At 45.4% G+C, this 18,783-nt stretch overlaps 1 protein-coding gene across 2 annotated transcripts in view; it reads right to left on the reverse strand.

The window, feature by feature from the left end:
• The window catches only part of PRMT8 (protein arginine methyltransferase 8), a 281,239-nt gene that overhangs the window by 134,295 nt on the left and 128,161 nt on the right, over window positions 1-18,783 (reverse strand). For both annotated transcript variants that reach the window (XM_088478992.1, XM_088478991.1), the window contains exon 2: window positions 463-648. In XM_088478992.1, the coding sequence (XP_088335118.1) occupies window positions 463-648 (186 nt within the window). The remainder of the gene's footprint in view (window positions 1-462; window positions 649-18,783) is intronic.

Consider the following 18,783-nt stretch of genomic DNA (forward strand, 5'->3'; position numbering starts at 1 on the left):
AAGTTGGTCTAGTCTGTGGCCAGCTTTAGACCTTGAATATTCGGCCCGATTGGGATTTTGAGTTTGACATGCCTGTATTAGAACAAGTGAAAAGTGTATTTCATGAAATAGGATGGCACTAAAGGTGTCATACAATGGACGTTAATGTAAAGGTTGCAATTGCATAGTGTGCACATGCAGATACATCCATCTTGTTGAGACAGCTCCTGAAAGTGGAGTTCAGGTATGCACCTTGAAGTCGCTGGTAGAACGTGGAGTCACACTATTGCAAACCCAAGGTGTTCTACAGTGTGCATTATAATAAACATATATGCTCATGGCCTGGCTGCTATAATGCAAATTATCCCAAGTAGGAGGCTCAGCAGGTTACCAAAGAAACTGAAGACTGCGTTAGCTTCTGAGCGCACAGATGGCCAACTGCTAGAAGGTGGCATAGGGTTAATTTAAACATATTCTTCTTACCTCATGGATGCCAAAATGAGCATAGGAATCAAAGTAATAGTCCCTTGAGGTCATCTCCTCAGGATTCAACAGTTTTGCTATTTTGCCCCTTCCTGGGCAACTTGGTTGAATAGGGGTGTGTATGACATGTTGAATGGGTTTCGGAATTACCACTGGCTGAACAGACTGAGAAGGACCACCGCAAACCTGCAAGAAAAAAAATATGTATAAATAGGTGTCATTGAAACTCTATTTGCAGTTAAAAGACAAAAAAAAACACATAAAATGTGAAACGCGCAATTATGAACCAAGAAGTTACAATGCATGGATCAGTGTTAACCTGAGATTCAACAGCAGGATTGTTACAGAGTTAAGTATTGCCTCCTGACCATTACAGACTGTTGGAACCCTTGCTCATTTTTAAGACAGGGATCATATATTGGTCAAAAATGTGACAGTCCAGTCATTTGAGCTACTGTGACATCACTTGCCCTGCCACTGTGCATGAATCAAAGTTAATTTCTACAATGCAAAACTGGCTGGATGTCAGTAACTGTCTATTGCTTTAAGGAAGCACCTTTCCCCTGCCGCAGAGGAGAGAAAGAGAACATGATTGACTTATTTAGTTACCATTAATATAATGATAAAAAAAGTTATTTGCACCTTCAGTATACTGGTACTGTACATGTAAAAAGATTTAAGTAATGAGTAGTTCATCTTGAATAAACATAGAATATTGTGATCCAATGTCCATATTGGGTATAAAGAGGATTCATTTGAGGTAAAATGTGAATGTTTTTCAAATAAGTGTCCGACCTCATTTATCTTCCCTTCAGTGTTTTTCAATTTAATCACTTTTTTGGGTTGCAGTTGCTTTTATGACACTTTTCCTTTAAATAGTGAAATTTTCCATCACGTTCAGTGAACTCCTTAATTCAACAGGAAAATAATTACAATGACAAGCTGACATGGAAAAGAGAGGAGATGAAAGAGAATAAAGACAAAAAGCCTGAGCTAAAAATAGAAATTGCACGGGGAATTGTATAATAGAGTTTACTATAGCTCGGTATAAACCCTAAAGAAGAAAATAAATCTGTCGTAAAATACAGCAAAAACCAATCAAAAAATAAATAAATCTCTTCCAAAGGTTGGGATGAAAAGAAAAAAAAGTGTCAGCAATCTTAAAAAAAAGGGGTAATTCCAGAAAGTGTTATGAAGTATAGCAGGTGATTGTTCTGCAGTGCATATAAATGCGAGTCACATTCCAAGCATTCTAAAAATAGCCTGTGTCAATCCTGATGCATTTTCGCAGCTGCTTTCAAACGTTTTGCAGAAAAGCAATACACGTCCAATGCTGAAATAACCAGTTGCCCAGCTGATGGCTTAAGGAAAAAAGACTCGTAACTCCCCTAAAGGTCTGTCAATTCAGATCCTCAAACATGACCGCACTCACCTGCTACAAAATGCTCTGCTCACAAACGTCTCACTTAATATAACGCTGCAATTACTGTACCTATGCTGAATTTATTAATGGCAAGGGTGGATCCGACAGGTCTTGTTTGAGGGTCATTATTATTTTTATTGGGTACCGCAAGGTGTTCGCAGCACTGTACAGTGATAACAAAAGTTGCAAAAATACACTGGATATCCATCTACACAATAATAATATAAAAAAATTAAAATTAAAATAAATAAAAAAAAGACAGTTGGTGGTAGGGAAGAGTAGAGGGTGGGATAGAGAGACTCACTAAAGAGCATATTTATCACAATCCACATTTTTTATACTTTTGCGAAATAATAAATTAAAAAAATATTAATAGAAACTGGGTGTTCACCTGTAAACACCTGTAAAATAGATATTCACAAAAAAGTTGGTTTAGCGCAACCTATATTAGATAAATCGGGAACAGGTGTCCTTGTAAAAGGCTCCAAGGAGCCGAAACGCTTTGGTGGGATACAAAAGGAGGATAGCTAACCCAGACCTGGAAACTCATGGTGGATTTCTGTTCCTGGGAGGTACCTGATTTATGTCCTGAGCGTGTATGATACATCTTTTTATCTGGTACACAGACCTACTTCTAGAGTTTTAATCAATTTATTTCATGATAAAACAGTGTTTCACTAATGAAAACTCCTGTCTGCCTTTACATATATATCCTGTGGAAGAGAAGTTACTGCCGGGGAGACTGAGAGAATCAGAAATGCACCATATTGGAATGTGTTCTTAAGATGGATTGTGTGATATGTGGGCTTTTGCCAATTTTACGAAATTAAAAAGGAAATCAAGATTCCCTTATACCTAAGCTCAGGATTTGTATTCATGTCATATGGTACTGTGACTACTGTTTCGTGAGGAGAAACAATCCCTATCAAGTGCCTCACTTACCTTAATAAAAGATGAACTGTTCCAAATTTATCCTAATATAGGCTGCACTAAACCAACTTTTTCATGTCAAATTTTAACAAAATTTGCATTGTGTGTAATTATTACATTCAGATAAAATTTTCCTGGCGAGAGATTGACAGAAACCTCTGTCCTGGCGAAGAGTTAGAAGCAAATTGATATCTACCACTATAACTTTGCTTCCGCATATGGCCCGGGCAAGCTATTGTGCATACATGGCCGTCAGACTGCGCATGCACCCGAACGGCCAGAGGGGAGGTGTCCAGTAAATAACGCAATACAGTAGCCCATAGGCTACTATGGTCAGTGTCGGACTGGGGTATAAAGGGCCCACTAGAGAATGCAGTGGTAAGGGCACAAGCTTAAGGGGTGTGGCCAGCCACCAGAGAGGGTGTGGCCAGCCAGTACAGAGGGAATTGGCCTACCATTAGTGATGATCTGCAAAGAACAAGACATTTTATAAAGCAGGGGACAGGACCACTCACTTTAATTGTCAGGTGGGCTAATCTTGGTGTAGTTTCCATAGAAACAACCAACCATGATCCTCCTCTGCCAATTTACTGACTCCTAGAGGAGTGGAGGGGCCTACCAGAGGTTTCTGTGGGCCAGTCCGACTCGGACTATGGGCTAATGCCATCTGAAGATGACATTAGCTACCAGGCCAAGCTCGGAATGCTTCACTTAGGGTCTGCTTTTGCATTTTGGGTATGCTTAATTTAGCCTATATAACCTGAAAACTGCTGTTTTCATGGGATTTCAAGCTAAATTACTAAATAATATGCTCTTTTGGCTTGTAAAAAATCAATGTTGGGAGTAGAGAGCAGACAGCACTCACTGAACCTGTTCCCACTGTGTGGGCAAAGTGGAGACAGGGGAACATATTGCTCTAGTGACGGGGATAGTGCTATGAAAGTACAAAGGAAGCTTATTTAAAAAAAAATTTCATTAGCTGTAGTGTATTCAAATATGCTCATATTACTGTATCTAGCAATTGAAGGGACCTGTCTCCTCAAATGTTTTAATCTAGATTGCTAACTGAGCTGAACCATACTGTACTTGCCTACTAAATTCTGGGGTAGGACAGGGGTCCTCAGCAAATTGCGTTATGATGGCCGTGCCCCTCTATGAGATGCCTTGCCAGGGCCGTAGCTAGGGTTGTGCGGCCGGTGCCATCGCACAGGGCACCACAGGTCAGGGGGCACTGTTTGGGCCTGTCAAATTTCTGTTTATTATCATTCTTGCTTGTAGCTTCCTCTTACTTCATCCCCAGCATCTCCTGGCCTCTCCTATCTCTTCCCTGGCCCTTCCCCATGAAGCCATGGCCCTTTTTTGAGTGCATTATGTCCCTTTGAAAAATGAGGGGGGCCCCAATGCTTTTTCTGGCACAGGGCACCAAAAAGTCTAGTTACGGCTCTGTGCCTTGCTATGCAACGTTATGTCGCAGGGGGCGCTGGGCCACGATCATTCGATTTGTCCTGTCCCCTAGCAGTGGCCACCTGCATCTCCCCTCTGGGAGCTACCGAAAAGGAGAAAAGAAAACAGTCAGTATGACCTGAACCATATTTATTCCCTTTCCTGCAATTTATGGTTTAAAATAATTTTTACAGCTTCTTTTAGAGATACTGTATGGATATGCATGGACTGTCCAACAAGGGCATGTTTAATGTATACAAGAGGAGTGTTCATCCAAAAGTGGACAGCCACTCCATTTAAATAAATGTTGTTTTCTCCACCATAGCTTACAAACGACATTGTACAATAAGTGTTAAGGCTGGTGGTCCCGTAGCTTTGTGGCTTTATATACTTTTTAAAATATTTTAATTTTTTGACACCAAGCGATTATAAATCACCCACTGCGTGTGCTGTCCCCTCTGCTTGCGACTAGGGCAGCTGCACCATTCATACCACCTTTGGCACGGTAATTATTTTCCTCGATGGTACCAATGGAGTTTTAATCACTAGCAGTTTACTATTGACAGGAAACCATCGATGGACATCCCTGCTGTTGGTCATGGGATGTCGAAGGCTAAGTGTCGTGATGGCAACGGGGCTTAGTGACGTGGGCCAGAGGGAGAATAAAAACATTGGCGCATCTCTGACATTGATATCAGAGTAACATCGGACCTCAAGGCCATCGCTGTCCATCCCTACAGCATGGCCCTGGGATAAATAATACTTTATTCCTTCCTTATTGACATCTACTGTAGATTTGTATTTTTCAGCCTTGCACACTTATTAACTAATTTCACAGCCTACGTACGCTCCTCATACTACACTCTATGGATGGTAATGTTTGATTAGTTTTAGTAATTATTTTTTAATTAAGAGTAATTTTAGGTTAGAGGGAACTTTTGTAGCCTTCGTTCACAGATAACGGGATAGGTCACACAGAGATTTACTGAACAGTTTTTACCACTGGAGTTAGAGCGTATCTGGGTGATTTATTTCATATATGAAAAAAGCAGACAAATGAGCTATCCCAAGTCAAATTATTAGATATCAGCAACAGCATGGGTGAAAGTTCAATTATTTCCTTTTCCCTGTAGATGGCAATGAAGCAATTAATCAATTTGCAGCCTGTATTTTAAAATCCACAAGGGAATGCAATTTAGCGGTAAAGTCATTAATGAAAAAGTCGAATCTGCCCCAGTTTAGGAAACAAAATTCTATATTGCAGAAAGCAGCACTAAATTACTTACTGCAGTTTCTTAAGCCCTCACACCCACTAAAGTTACTTTCATGTATTTTGCAAGCATCTGTAATTCTAGCATAGCGCATATAAACAGATCTGGAAATAGAACCCATTGTTTCCAATTACACCATATACACTAGCAGGGACGGACTGGGGCTGTAGATCAGCCCTGGCAATCCGCCCAGGCGTGGGCGCTCGTGAAGTGGACGTGATTAAGTTTCAAGGTGGTGTGCTGCGAGTCACGGGGGGCCTGACCTCATGGCACGCCCTCTTCTCGGCCGAGCAGAGGGCACCGGGCCATCACTGCTGCCACCCCTTCCCTCCCCCTGAGCGCATATCATGTATCCGGCGGTGTGGGGTCTAGGGCCGCCCTCCTCGAGCCAGCCCGAAGTGCCCGATGGCCAGTCTGGCCCTGCCCACTAGTGTTTAAAAGGATTTGTGCTTTAAAAACAATCTTGTTCCAGGTATCCCAAGTTAAATGCAGTGGAGAAGTTTACAGTGACCTTAAATGACCTCAAGACGCTAATAATAAAATGCACGCTTGCCAGTGGTCACACAGCCTAACTCACTCTGTCAAACCAGCGGTTCGCTTTAAATGTATGTCCAATAATTTTAGTAATAGACTACAACAATGAATACAAATGTTATCCCATAATAGATAACTCATTCTATAGATGCTGCAAATACATTCTTACAACAAACAGACCTATGGGGACCAAAATCTTGCAACATCTCTGCAGTAAGTTAAAGATTACAAGGTAATTAATGCTGTTTTCTACAAATAAATTGATCCTACATTTGTCTACTACAAGCTAAAAGCATCCACACATGTTAGAATAAAAAGTTTACAAAACATGGTATGCTTGATATATATGCAATCAAATCAACAGCTTCACATTTGCATGAGTTGGACATTTTTAAGTCATTATGCTATTAAATTCATATGCAAATACAATTCTGCACTGCATTGCACAAGTCCTGCCAAGATTAACAGTAAATATTTGCATGTGTTGGGTAATCTTTTGATTTTCTAAAATAGAAAGCAAATAATTTTCTCATAAAAATGTCAGTGTACAGTACTTTGTGTGGCGAAAATGCAAGGAAATGGATACAATATACAATCAGGATCTGTGTTTGCTTTGTATAAGATTGTAGTGTGACACAGTTCCATATTGAATAAAGTAAACCAACTATTGGAATAGAACAACAGCTACAGGCAAATTATTATTTGAGTGCCTATCCTGGAGGGACAGTAGGTGGCACTTCATTCAACTTGTTTACTGTGTAGTCTCTGGACCTGATTCAGAACTGCTCGCGAGCGCATAGCACTCGCAAGCGGGTTGATGGTGGCCCAGTGGGCACGCGCTAGCTCCGGAGCTTGCAGCAAAACGGGGCGGCTGTCAATGTTGATTGACAGCTCGCCCTGTTTTGTAGGCGGGTAGGGGGGGTGGCTGCACAAACAGAGGCGTTGCCGTTTGTGGGCGGCCCCAGGGCCGGATTAAGGGAGGGGCGATAGGGGTGGCCGTCCCTGGGCCCCCACACACAGAGGGCCCCACACTACTGTATGCAGCAGCACAGTCAGTGCTGCTGCATCAGCTTGGGGCAGGGTGGTAGTGCGGACGGCACATAAGTGCCGTCCGCACTACACAGCACAAACACACAGCCGCCGGCGCCGGCAGCTGTGTGTTTGTTTTAGCAGCCGATGAGAGTCACACAGACTCTCATCGGCTGCTGCGCTGCGGCCCACTGCCGGAGCCTCCGTCTTCCGGCTCCCGCAGTGGCTGATGGGAGAGACGATGACGTCTCTCCCATCATGCAGAGCGGGTCGGCCTGGGAGGACGCCGGACGGAAGAGCAGATGCCGGAGTGGGGCTTAAGGTAAGTGGAGAATTTAGTTTTTTCAGTGTGTGTGTCTGGGGGTGGGGACAACTACTCCTAAGGGCACTGCTGCATTTGGACTACTACTAGGGGCACTGCTGTGTGTGTGTGGGGGGAAGTACTATAGGGGCACTGCTGTGGGGGGAAAAGTATTACTAGGGGCACTGCTGGGGGGGAGTACTACTAGGGGCACTGCTGTGGGGGGGGAAAGGACGACTACTACTAGGGGCACTGCTGGGAGGGGGAAGGATGACTACTACTAGGGGCACTGCTGTGGGGGGGGGAAAGGACTACTACTAGGGACTTATGGGGGTACTACTAGGGGCACTGCTGGGGGGGAAGGACTACTAGTAGGGACTTCTGGGGGTACTACTAGGGGCACTGGTGGGGGGGAAGGACTACCACTAGGGACTTCTGGGGGTACTACTAGGGGCACTGCTGGGGGGGGATTGGACTATTACTAGGGACACTGCTGGGGGTACTACTAGGGGCACTGCTGGGGATACTACTGGGGGCAATGCACACTGTTGCGACCACTACTGGGGGACACAGCATAGAGGGTGATTACTACTAGGGGTACTCCTGGGGGGACTACTGTTGAGGGGGGACTGCTACAGGGGGCATGGCTGGGCTCGGCTCTGTGTGGCTTGAAGGGGGCCCACGCAACTTAGTTGCCCTGGGGCCCCCACAAGCCTTAATCCGGCCCTGGGCGGCCCTACTGACATCACTCGTGATGTCAGTAGTGGACTTCTGGCTCTATTAGAGCTGGAAGTCCACTTGGCATTGCGAGTGCTGAGACCCTACCACAAGGGTCTCCTCGCAATGCCGATGGTCGCGATAATCGCGACCATTGCCAGGCCACACGCACAAGCTGTGGGTGGTCACCCACGGCTGTGCGAGCGGCCTGGAGGCCGGAATAAAAAAAATAGGGACGCCCTGATTCAGAACGAGCGCGCGCATATAGCGTGCACCTCTGAATCAGGCCCTCTCTTCACAGTGACTGCAACATTATGTTATGAGTCTCCTGTAGTGGGCTTGAGCATAGAAGCAGAAACTGCAACACTAGTATACTGACCTATCAGGAACCCTAATTTAACTCTATTCAATAGACTTACTTTTACAGGGCAAAGTGGGTTCCTATTTCTATTTTGGGTCTCCTTTGGATCTAGCACAAACTACCATAAACTTGATGACATGACTACAGGTGCATGCATTTTCATTAGGCGCATATCAGTTGATTTTATTTTTATCCACCCTTTTGCTTTAAGACTGCAAGATTTCAGGGCTGAACATAGGAGACAAAAGACCTCCCCCGAGAAAACTTTACAGCTGTAAGAGCTGTATAGATAACCTCACTGTGACTGTAGGCATGGGGGACCTCCTAGCCTGACACCACAGCTACAGAGAGATCTGGGGGTAAATTTACTAAAGTTCGATTTTGTTTTCTGCTCGATTTTGCATTCGATTTTGGTTTGATATTTTATGAAAGGATTAACTAAAGGCAAAATCAAATGTCAAATTGAACAGAAAAAAAATTTTGAAATGAAATTGAATTTCTGAAAAACATCGATGTTTTCACATAGAGGATAATAGGATCCCTTAATTTACTAACATTCGATTTGTAAATTGAATGAAAAACGAACTCAAACTCGAACTGCAAATCCCCAAATGAATAGAAGAAATTCATGCATTCGTTTTCAGCATGAGCAGTTCGATTTGACACAGATACATGCATACATCAGTGAGATGGGGAAACAGTCAGGAAGCCGATGGACGGAAGGCCGACCGCCGGCTTCCCTACTGTACAATCCCGGCAAGGGTTAAATGACAGGCGTCGAACATCCCGACGCCTGTCATTTTCCCTACAACGGGAGACCGACACCCGGCTTACCGATCGAAAGTAAGGCGACGGGTGCGGACAGTTGCGGGGGGTGAAAGTTAGGTTTAGGGTTCCCGGGGGGACTTAGGGTTAGGCACCCCCCGCGGGAGGTTAGGTTTAGGCTAGGGGAAGGGGGGGTTTTGGTTAGGCACCCCCGGGGAGAGGTTAGGGTTAGGCACCCACCAGGGGGACTTAGGTTTAGGCGGCGGGGAAGGGGGGGGTTAGATTTAGGCACTTGGGGGGGAGGTTAGGGTTAGGCAACCCTAAGGGCGGGTTAGGGTTAAGAGGTAAAATTAGGTTAGGAAATACTTACCTAGGACGATCGGGATTTTCATCCTTGTCAGGCTGCCATGAGATGCATGCATGTATCTTACTGTAAAAAGCTTGGAAAGAGTTTATGTTAAAAAAAAATGATGTGGGGTCCCCCCTTAAATAGACAACCATCCCCAGACTTTTCATAGCCAGTCCTGGTTGTGTAAGTACAGGGAAAAAAATTGCGTAGGGCTCCCCCTGTACTTAGCACAACCAGCACTGGGCTCTGATCTGGTCCTGGTTCTGGAATTACAAGGGAAATTCCCACAGCCAGGGATCACCGGGCCCCCCAGCCGAAGCATCAGCCCTGACCGCTAGTCAGCCCAGGCCAGGGATCCCTGGGGAGTTGGGGACGCCCCCCCAATAAAGGGGTCCCCGTCTCCAGGGCACCCCTGGCCTAGGCTGATAGCACGGGGCTATCCCCGCCACCCCTGAGGGGTTGATAGTTTAAGTGTAGTGTGAAAAAAAAGCATAGTGCTCGCAAGCGGGTCGATGGTGGCCCAGTGCGCACTGCACGTGCGCGAGCCCCGAAGCTCACTACAAAAGCACTCGCTCCGTGGCTCACTACAAAAGGGGCGGCTGTCGATGTTGATCGACAGCTCACCCGTTTTGTAGGCGTGGCCGGGGGGTGGCTTCACAAACAGAGGCGTTCACCAGTGATGTCAGTGAGAGAACTTCCGGCTCTATTAGAGCCAGAAGCTCTCTGGGGCTTGCGGCCACGAGACCCTACCACAAGGGTCTCGTCGCAAGCCCGATGGTCGCGATGGTCTTGACCATCATCCTGGCCGCTCGCAATTGCAAAGATGGCGTTTTGTCTGTATAAGATGATGTTTTGCCTCGTTCTAGATCATTCTGTCTCTGAGACCCTAACTTGGCGGGAAGATCCGAACCACTCATCTCTTATATAAATAGCTGGGGACAGGTTGAAAGACATTCCTACTCTGCAGCCTATGTAGATTATTGCAGTATCCAGAAGGACCAGGCAACTTGTCTTGGGAACCTGATCATTTTACATGTCTTGTGTCCATTGCCCAATAATCAGATATAAGCGAAAGAGAAAAATTGTATAGCAAAAAACTGATCTTTCTCTTTCAGCTGCATAAACAAAGGAATTGATGACAGTTTTAAAAGGACCTAATGGAAAATCACAGCGGGTAACGTGTGGCTCTCGGGTAGCTCTGCAGCCTGCAGAGTGCAGTTCCAGGCACCCTGCAAGCCAAATACAGATCCCACTGGGGTGGCAAGGGTGGAACCCAAACAACCTTATGCCCCTTGTTATAGCCCTAGTACCAGGGGCAAGTCAAAAAGCGGCTGACAGGGTCATCGCCCGCTGCGCTGTAGCCTAGAAGGGCGCAGCTGCAGTCAGGCTGGTCCCTAAGTTTCAGGTTTGTTCCGCCACCACTCCAAGGACCTCATTCAGAGTCGGTCGAAGTGGCCGCACGGTCGTACGCCACCGATTTTCGCTAAACTGCGCATGCGTAAAGTTCGCAATGCGCGTGCGCAAACTAGCCGCTTCTCTCTCCTTGAACACAGCCAGGTCGGTAGTTTGAGTGACAGAATGAGGCGTTTGTGGGTGGTAACAGGGGAAGGTGCTTGAAAACGGGGGAGTGGAGATCCGAACGCAGGCGTGCCTAATTATGCGAACGGCGTTTTATGGGAGTGCATAATTTACAAAGTAGTGTCATGGCACACGTGACATGGGAGGTTTTTACACTGACATGATCGTAGAGCTTAAGAGAGGGTATGGTCAACCTTAAGCTCTACGACCAGTTCCGATGGTTCCCGATGGTCTCGATTAATCCTTATATGCCCGGAGATGATGTGTAATGCATACGAGAAGGGGACGTATTTTTTTGTCTTCCGGTCGCTTCCGCCCCTTGGTCGGCCAGCTACCGATCCGATCTTAGGGACGCAACATGCAAGTGCATCATTTGCATATCCGGCCCCTTTTCCCGTACGACCGTGCGGCCGCTTTGACCGACTCTGAATGAGGTCAAAAGTCCTAGTCAGTGCAGCTGCTCCACTCCCTCTTCACTGCTCCATCCCTTCCATTGAGTAGTTGGGGGCATGTGGGGGCAGGGCTAGATAGGGCAGCCAGGACGTATGAAGGCTGCTTTCCGGCATACAGGGGACAGCCTCAGCTAATCACGCCCCTGAACATCAACTAACTACAGCTAAATAGGCCAACAGCAGCAGCTGCAGTTAGAGAGACAGATCACCAATCAGGAGCTTGACTTCCCAGCAGCCAATAAAAATTGCTCCCTGTCCTGGAGGCTGCTGTGATCGGCTGGAGCAGCTACATTGTAATTAGCCCTTTGCTACTTCAAAAAAGAGAATCAGGTGGAGATGTGCTAAGCCATGGAGAGAGATAAAGTACCAATCAATCAGCTCCTAACTGTCAGTTTAAAATGGCAGATAGGAGCTGATTGGTTGGTTCTTTATCTTCATCCACTTTATCTCTCCAAGGTTTAGTGCATCTCTCCCTCAGGCTGAAGGGTGAGGAGGACAGGACAGCTTAGAGATATAAGTAGAAAGGACAGGATTAGTTGGAGGAGAAGAAAGAACAATAGGTGGGGAAAGAAGGTGAGCTGGGAGAGAATGAAGACTTAAGGAAGGAAAGAATAGGAGACAGATCTAAAGGATGGAGGACAGAGCACATGGGACAATGGGGATCTGAGAGTAGAAATGCAGTTTAGTTGAGGAAGGGGGTTTTGGTTTTGGGAGAGAGTCCATGGTGAAGTAATAGGTGACTGATCATGTCTGCTGCTGCAGAGAATACAGCGGGAGTGTACCTACAGACCAGGCGCAGTAGAAGAAACTGCATCAGCTGACAGCGTTAAAACATGTGCAGAAAATAGGCTCCACTTGGCCTAGAACCGGCAATTCCTGGTACAACGTCATAGGAATATGCACTGTTTATGCAAGCCATTTTATTATTTATTTCCTGTAATCAGAGGTCTAAAGCTGTGTACACAGGGCCTGATTCAGAGCTGAACACTCTGACCAGAGCGCTCGCTCTGAATCAGTGCCCTCGTACCTGAAAATGGAGCGGCCTCCTGGCCGCTCGCATAGCTGTGGGTGACCACCCACAGCATATGCGAGCGGCCAAAAAGATGGTCGCGATGGTCTTAGACCATCGCGACCATCGGACTTGCGACGAGACCCTGCGGTAGGGTCTCGCTGCCGCAAGCCCAGGAGTGATTTTGGCTCTATTAGAGCCAAAATCACTCCCACTCCCCATGGGAACGCCTCCGTCTGGGCAGCCATGCCCCCGGCATGCCCACCACATGGGGCGTGCTGTCAGTCACCATCGACAGCACGCCCCCTTTGGTGCGAGACCCGGAGCGACAGCTTGGCTCCCTCCGTCGTGCGCATGCGCATTGGGGTAACATCGACCCGCTTGCGAGCGTGCTGTGCTCGCGAGCGGGTCTGAATGACCCCCACAGTGCACACTGGACCGATGTGTACCTGGGCGATATGGCGGCCGACAGGGCCGATATATCGAATCTGCGGAACACAGACTAATGTAATGAAGGATGGAATGATCCCTTTTTCCGTCCATCACCTTGCAGGGTGCCGCATGCGATATCGTCCTGTTGGGCGTGCAGCATGGCTGACTGGAAGATATCGCTAACGACCGCAGAAGCGCGCAGATTGGCCTTATACACTGAACAATTCAGCCGATATTTTGTTCCGATTCGGCCGAAATGACATATCAGGCCGACATCGCTCCAGTGTGCACCTAGCTTAAGAGTGAGAGAGGTGCTGACCCTGTTCTCACTGAAAGTCCAGCTTCCTTGGGAAAGAATGATAGAGCAAGAGGCAATGCCGTGGGTAACTACATTACTTTATTTTCATTTTAGAGCCTTTTTTATTTTTTATTTAAACCATATATTTTGCCTGCAGAACGTAGTGTGCTCTTTTTGCACAGCACAAATTCCTCTTTGGTAGAGCTGCACAAATTGATCTGTACAAGTGTGTATGGGAAAGGTTTCTGGACTGCACAACCTGACTACATATATGATGGGAGGTGCTACCTGATGAGACTAATTGCAGGCACAGAAACAGACAAATCTCAGGTGACCTCTTTCGGGTAGGTCCCTAACATACTAGGGTTCAAATCCAGAGCGCAGGACCCCCCAAAACTGGCCCAGCCAAGCCGCCCCAGGGCACCACCATAGTGGGGGGTCCTGCGCTCTGGATTTGAACGTATGTTAGGGACCTACCCGAAAGAGGTTACCTGGATATGGTGGGTAGGCCCATAACCTTGGCCATGATTATGCTAAAAACCTCTATTGATTGCAAAATTTTATTGCATTTATATATATTATTAATAATTTGGAGCTGTGCACCTGAGATTTGTCTGTTTCTGTGCCTGCAATTAGTCTCATCAGGTAGCACCTCCCATTATATATATAGTCAGGTTGTGCAGTCCAGAAATCTTTCCCATTTGCTCCATTTAATGTGCTTTATTGCACTTCTGAGGGAAAGGAGACGCCCTCATTCTGGATTAGCACCCTTCCTTATTGGTTTAAAAGCATGGAGTATGGTAATGTATATGCACACTGTATTAGGCACAATTCTAGATAAGTCCTACAAGTTATATACTGTAGTGCAACTTTGGTTCATTTTTGAGGTGTGGGTCCCCCTGGATTGCGTTGGTTAATCTGTCTCAGGGCACCGCATTATAACACATTTTCCTTTATAACACATTTTAACCCTTCACTGTGTGTGTTTAATATATATGTACTTCACTTTTTTATTTTCATTCTTTATATGCAGCTGCAGCTGCTCCTAACTATCTCTTTACACTGCACTTTTCTTACTATGGTGGTGCCCTGGGGCGGCTTGGCTGGGCCAGTTTTGGGGGGTCCTGCGCTCTGGATTTGAACCCTAGTATGTTAGGGACCTACCCGAAAGAGGTTACCTGAATATGGTGGGTAGGCCCATAACCTTGGCCATGATTATGCTAAAAACCTCTATTGATTGCAAAATTTTATTGCATTTATATATATTATTAATAATTTGGAGTTGTGCACCTGAGATTTGTCTGTTTCTGTACAAGTGTGTCCAGATTTCTGCCAAAGTGCATGGTTATGTTTGGAGAAGCAGAAGCTTGCACAAGCCTGGCAGTTAGGCGCAGTGAGGGTGATACTTGTGCCATACGGAGTAAGCGTATCAATCTGCATGCTGTAGTTTTACAGAGCATTGAAAAAAATTTGATTTACTGATGTGTCCTAGCTCATCTTTGTCACCGCTGCGACTTCCCGGGGTACGCACGCCATGAGTCAAACGCCCACAATTGGCCACGTGCCCCTTTTTAGCTTCAGGGATCCATAGGACTGCATGCTGCAAATTCTGCAGTGGCCTGGCATATTGTGGGGTACATGCACGCGGCAAATTGCATGCCACGATAAGTGTGCACGTTTGTAGCATTGGCGGCAAAGATGAGCGAGGACAAATCTGCAATAATGTAGAGTAAGGATATTGAAATTACAGAAAGGGTTGAAGAGGAAGCAAATGTACAGTGTCCCATGCATTTCTGTGTGGTGCCCATGCATTTCTGTGTGGTGCCCCATGCATTTCTGTGTGGTGCCCCATGCATTTCTTTGTGGTGCCCGTGCATTTCTGCATGGTGCCCCATGCATTTCTGTGTGGTGCCCATGCATTTCTGTGTGGTGCTTCATGCATTTCTGTTTGGTGCCCCATGCATTTCTGTGTGGTGCCCGTGCATTTCTGTGTGGTGCCCGTGCATTTCTGTGTGGTGCCTCATGCATTTCTGTGTGGTGCCCATGCATTTCTGTGTGGTGCCCCATGCATTTGTGTGTGGTACCCCATGCATTTCTGTGTGGTGCCTGTGCATTTCTGTTTGGTGCCTGTGCATTACTGTGTGGTGCCCATGCATTTGTGTGTGGTGCCTCATGCATTTCTGTGTGGTGCCCCATACATTTCTGTGTGGTGCCCATGCATTTCTGTGTGGTGCCCATGCATTTCTGTGTGGTGCCCATGCATTTCTGTGTGGTACCCCATGCATTTCTGTGTGGTACCCCATGCATTTCTGTGTGGTGCCCCATGCATTTCTGTGTGGTGCCCATGCATTTCTGTGTGGTGCCCCATGCATTTCTGTATGGTACCCCATGCATTTCTGTGTGGTGCCTCATGCATTTCTGTGTGGTGCCTCATGCATTTCTGTGTGGTGCCCGTGCATCTTTTAAAGGACTGTGAGCTGGTAGAAGTAGGTTCTTATCCAATACTTTTAAATAAATATCACCCATGGGAGTATCAGGTGTTCCCCCACCTTTAATAAGCAGCAGTGAACAGCAAATGTCTATCTCTTCTTGTTATGCCAGGGACTGTTATACAGCTAGAATTCTTTATTAGATTTTTCAACAGTTTTTACATTTCAGTATATCAACAGATACAGTATCAACACAAATATAATTAGCATTGGTAAACAAGTTCCCTCATATATATTTTTTGTATTGCTTTTCAGAGCATGAACATCATAAAATAGCATGACACCCCCCTATTAGCTTTGCACATGATTTCATTTTCACATCCATCACTATGTATTGGATAGATATAAGAAATTTGAATTTAATGGCACATTCCTTCCTCTTGGGACATTAACTATTCAGACTCGAAAAGGAAATAATCAAATAAGATGAATGTTACATTTATGCAAGTTCAGCGGAACACTACATGGGCAGGAAGCTGTAAGGTGCATAGAAAGTCTACATAGTTAATAACCGCATCATAAAATATATATTATTTTTGGTGTATACTAGTGTACATCAAGTACTAGCTATTTCTATGGGCTCAATTACTGCAGGATATTATGTCTGCATTTCTTCATCTTATAACCCATGTAGAGCTTACGTAGAGGTTTGTATCACAGAATCAATATGCAAAGATATAATCTATTTCCATTTGCAAATGTCTCTGCTTGCAGACAGACCTCACAATTGGACAGAGAACCCTCCTTTACTGCACCGAGACCTCCCCAATTCTCCAGCTTCTTTCATTAATTACCACTTGTCTAGCAACGTGATAATAAATACCCATACTAAAAATGACCCACTACAAATGACCACAGGGAGTCCAGCATGGGATCATATGTCTGACTGCCGATGACTCTTGGCTCTGATCGATCCGCCTTTTCAGATCTAATTAACTTTTTCCATTTTGGACTATGATGGATCAAGAAAGGCAAAAAGAATATTATATATAATAATAAATATATATATATATATATATATATATATACACAGCATATACAGTATATTATATTATATATTTTTCCCCTTACACTTTTGCTATTATGGGCAGGAGTGTAAATATCCACTGTAGACTATATAGGAATGACTGAGGTACAAAGTTGCTCTAACCTTGTTGCCTTGCGCTTTTCATTGTGGAGCTGTTTTTTTGTAGTTCTCCCATAGAGAAATTAGCTCTTTGCTTCTCAGACTTATGGCTAAGACCAGGTGTAGATGCCTATGTACACTGTGGGGTTTAAAGGTGGCCCCAGTATACAATGGGCCGTCACCTGGTCCGCTGACCAAAGGGCCGACTGTCTGAAGCCCGGGGTGCTATGTGCCCCTGGTGATGCCTGAGCCTGGGGTGCATGTAAATGCACTGGTGGTGGTCCGCACTTTTGTACTAGTATGGCACTCTGCACTGGGCACTATTTTCATGTAGCACTAATCATGCTGCACTACTTTTCCTTTGCCCTAGCCTTTTGGCCGGGGCAAGGATAATTTTTACACAACTTATTGCACAATTTATTTACTTATTGCACTTTTTTACCACTATGTTTTTGTTTTTTTCGTGTGTGTGTGTCATGTTTGTGGGGGTTTGGATGTGACCCTTATAGGTTGCCCACTCCCCTAGCTACTTGAGGCCCTCTTCTATAAGGGAGAGCTGAAAAATCTGTTCCCCAGGGGGATGCTTCGGCCAACCCTGGGGAGAAATGGGCAACCCCAAGCTTTGCGGAGGTGGAGAGCTAGAAGACCCTTGCCTCCTAAAGGGCCTTTTGGCTCCAGGGGTTGGGGATGTAAAGGAGACCCTTGAGTTTGGGTGAAGGGGGACCTGACGATTCCCTTTTCCCCTCAATGGGGTCTTCTGGCTCTGAAAGGATTAGGAGAAACAGGGCTGTTCTCCTTTTGGAGAATGTCCAATGTCCCAAGCTCCCAGCACAGTTTTTGCACTGCATTGGGTAATTGGAGTATGCACCCTGGGAGAGAATAAATAAATAAAAAATAGAGACATTAGCCCTGCGCTGACCATCCTGGGGAAGGTTTTTGCTACAGCAAGGAACAGACCTTGCTGTAGCAAACAATCACTGTTTCCCTGTTATAGTGGAAACCAGGTCAGGTTATTTAGCCCTGGGGTTGTTTTTGGATTTGGGAGGGGTAGAAATGCAGGCCATTTGATCCTTCATAAATGACCTTCAGCCTATTTTAGGGGACTAGTTATTATCGTGTCTGGTTCAGTTATACATACAGAAATAATAGTTTCAGCATGTTTTATGCATTTTGAAGGACCAGAGCAATTTATCAAAGTATTATTTAGAGATATGCAGTGTGGTTCTCCAGAAATCGGCATCTACTCGAATATCGTGAATCCGGACAGATCCAAGTCACGGTTCTAATTCTCTGATGGGATCCAGATAAATCGGAGTAGCGGTTCTGATATTCCAGTGGCTCGGAATTTGGATTTTAAATTCAAATTTCAAGATTTGGACTGCAAAAATTATATGATTTTAGCTGTTTTTAAAAACTTTTTACAATTTAAAAAAAAAAAAAAAATTCAGATCCAAAATCAAAACCAAAACACGTGGGTCGGTGCACATCTCTAGTATTAATGCAAGACAGTAAGTGAGCCTGCAGACACAAATTTTTCAGAGCTTGTCACTGTTCGCAAACGCCCTTTCAGTCTCGACCAGAAAACCGGCCCCTGTTCACAACAGCTCAGGGAGCAGAGGGACCTGGTCAGAGCTGTGGTGGAGCAAAACGCTTCTTAAAAAAAAGTAATTGTTGTAATAAACTTATACGTTAAATGCAATTGCATAATCCTATAAATCCATTATCTACAGTCAGGTCCATAAATATTGGGACATTGACCGAATTTTCATATTTTGGCCTCTATTCACCACCACAATGGCTTTGAAATGAAACAA

Source organism: Taudactylus pleione, unplaced genomic scaffold (assembly GCF_031769625.1).
Source record: "Taudactylus pleione unplaced genomic scaffold, aTauple2 ptg000225l, whole genome shotgun sequence".
Classification (NCBI taxonomy): Eukaryota; Metazoa; Chordata; class Amphibia; order Anura; family Myobatrachidae; genus Taudactylus; species Taudactylus pleione.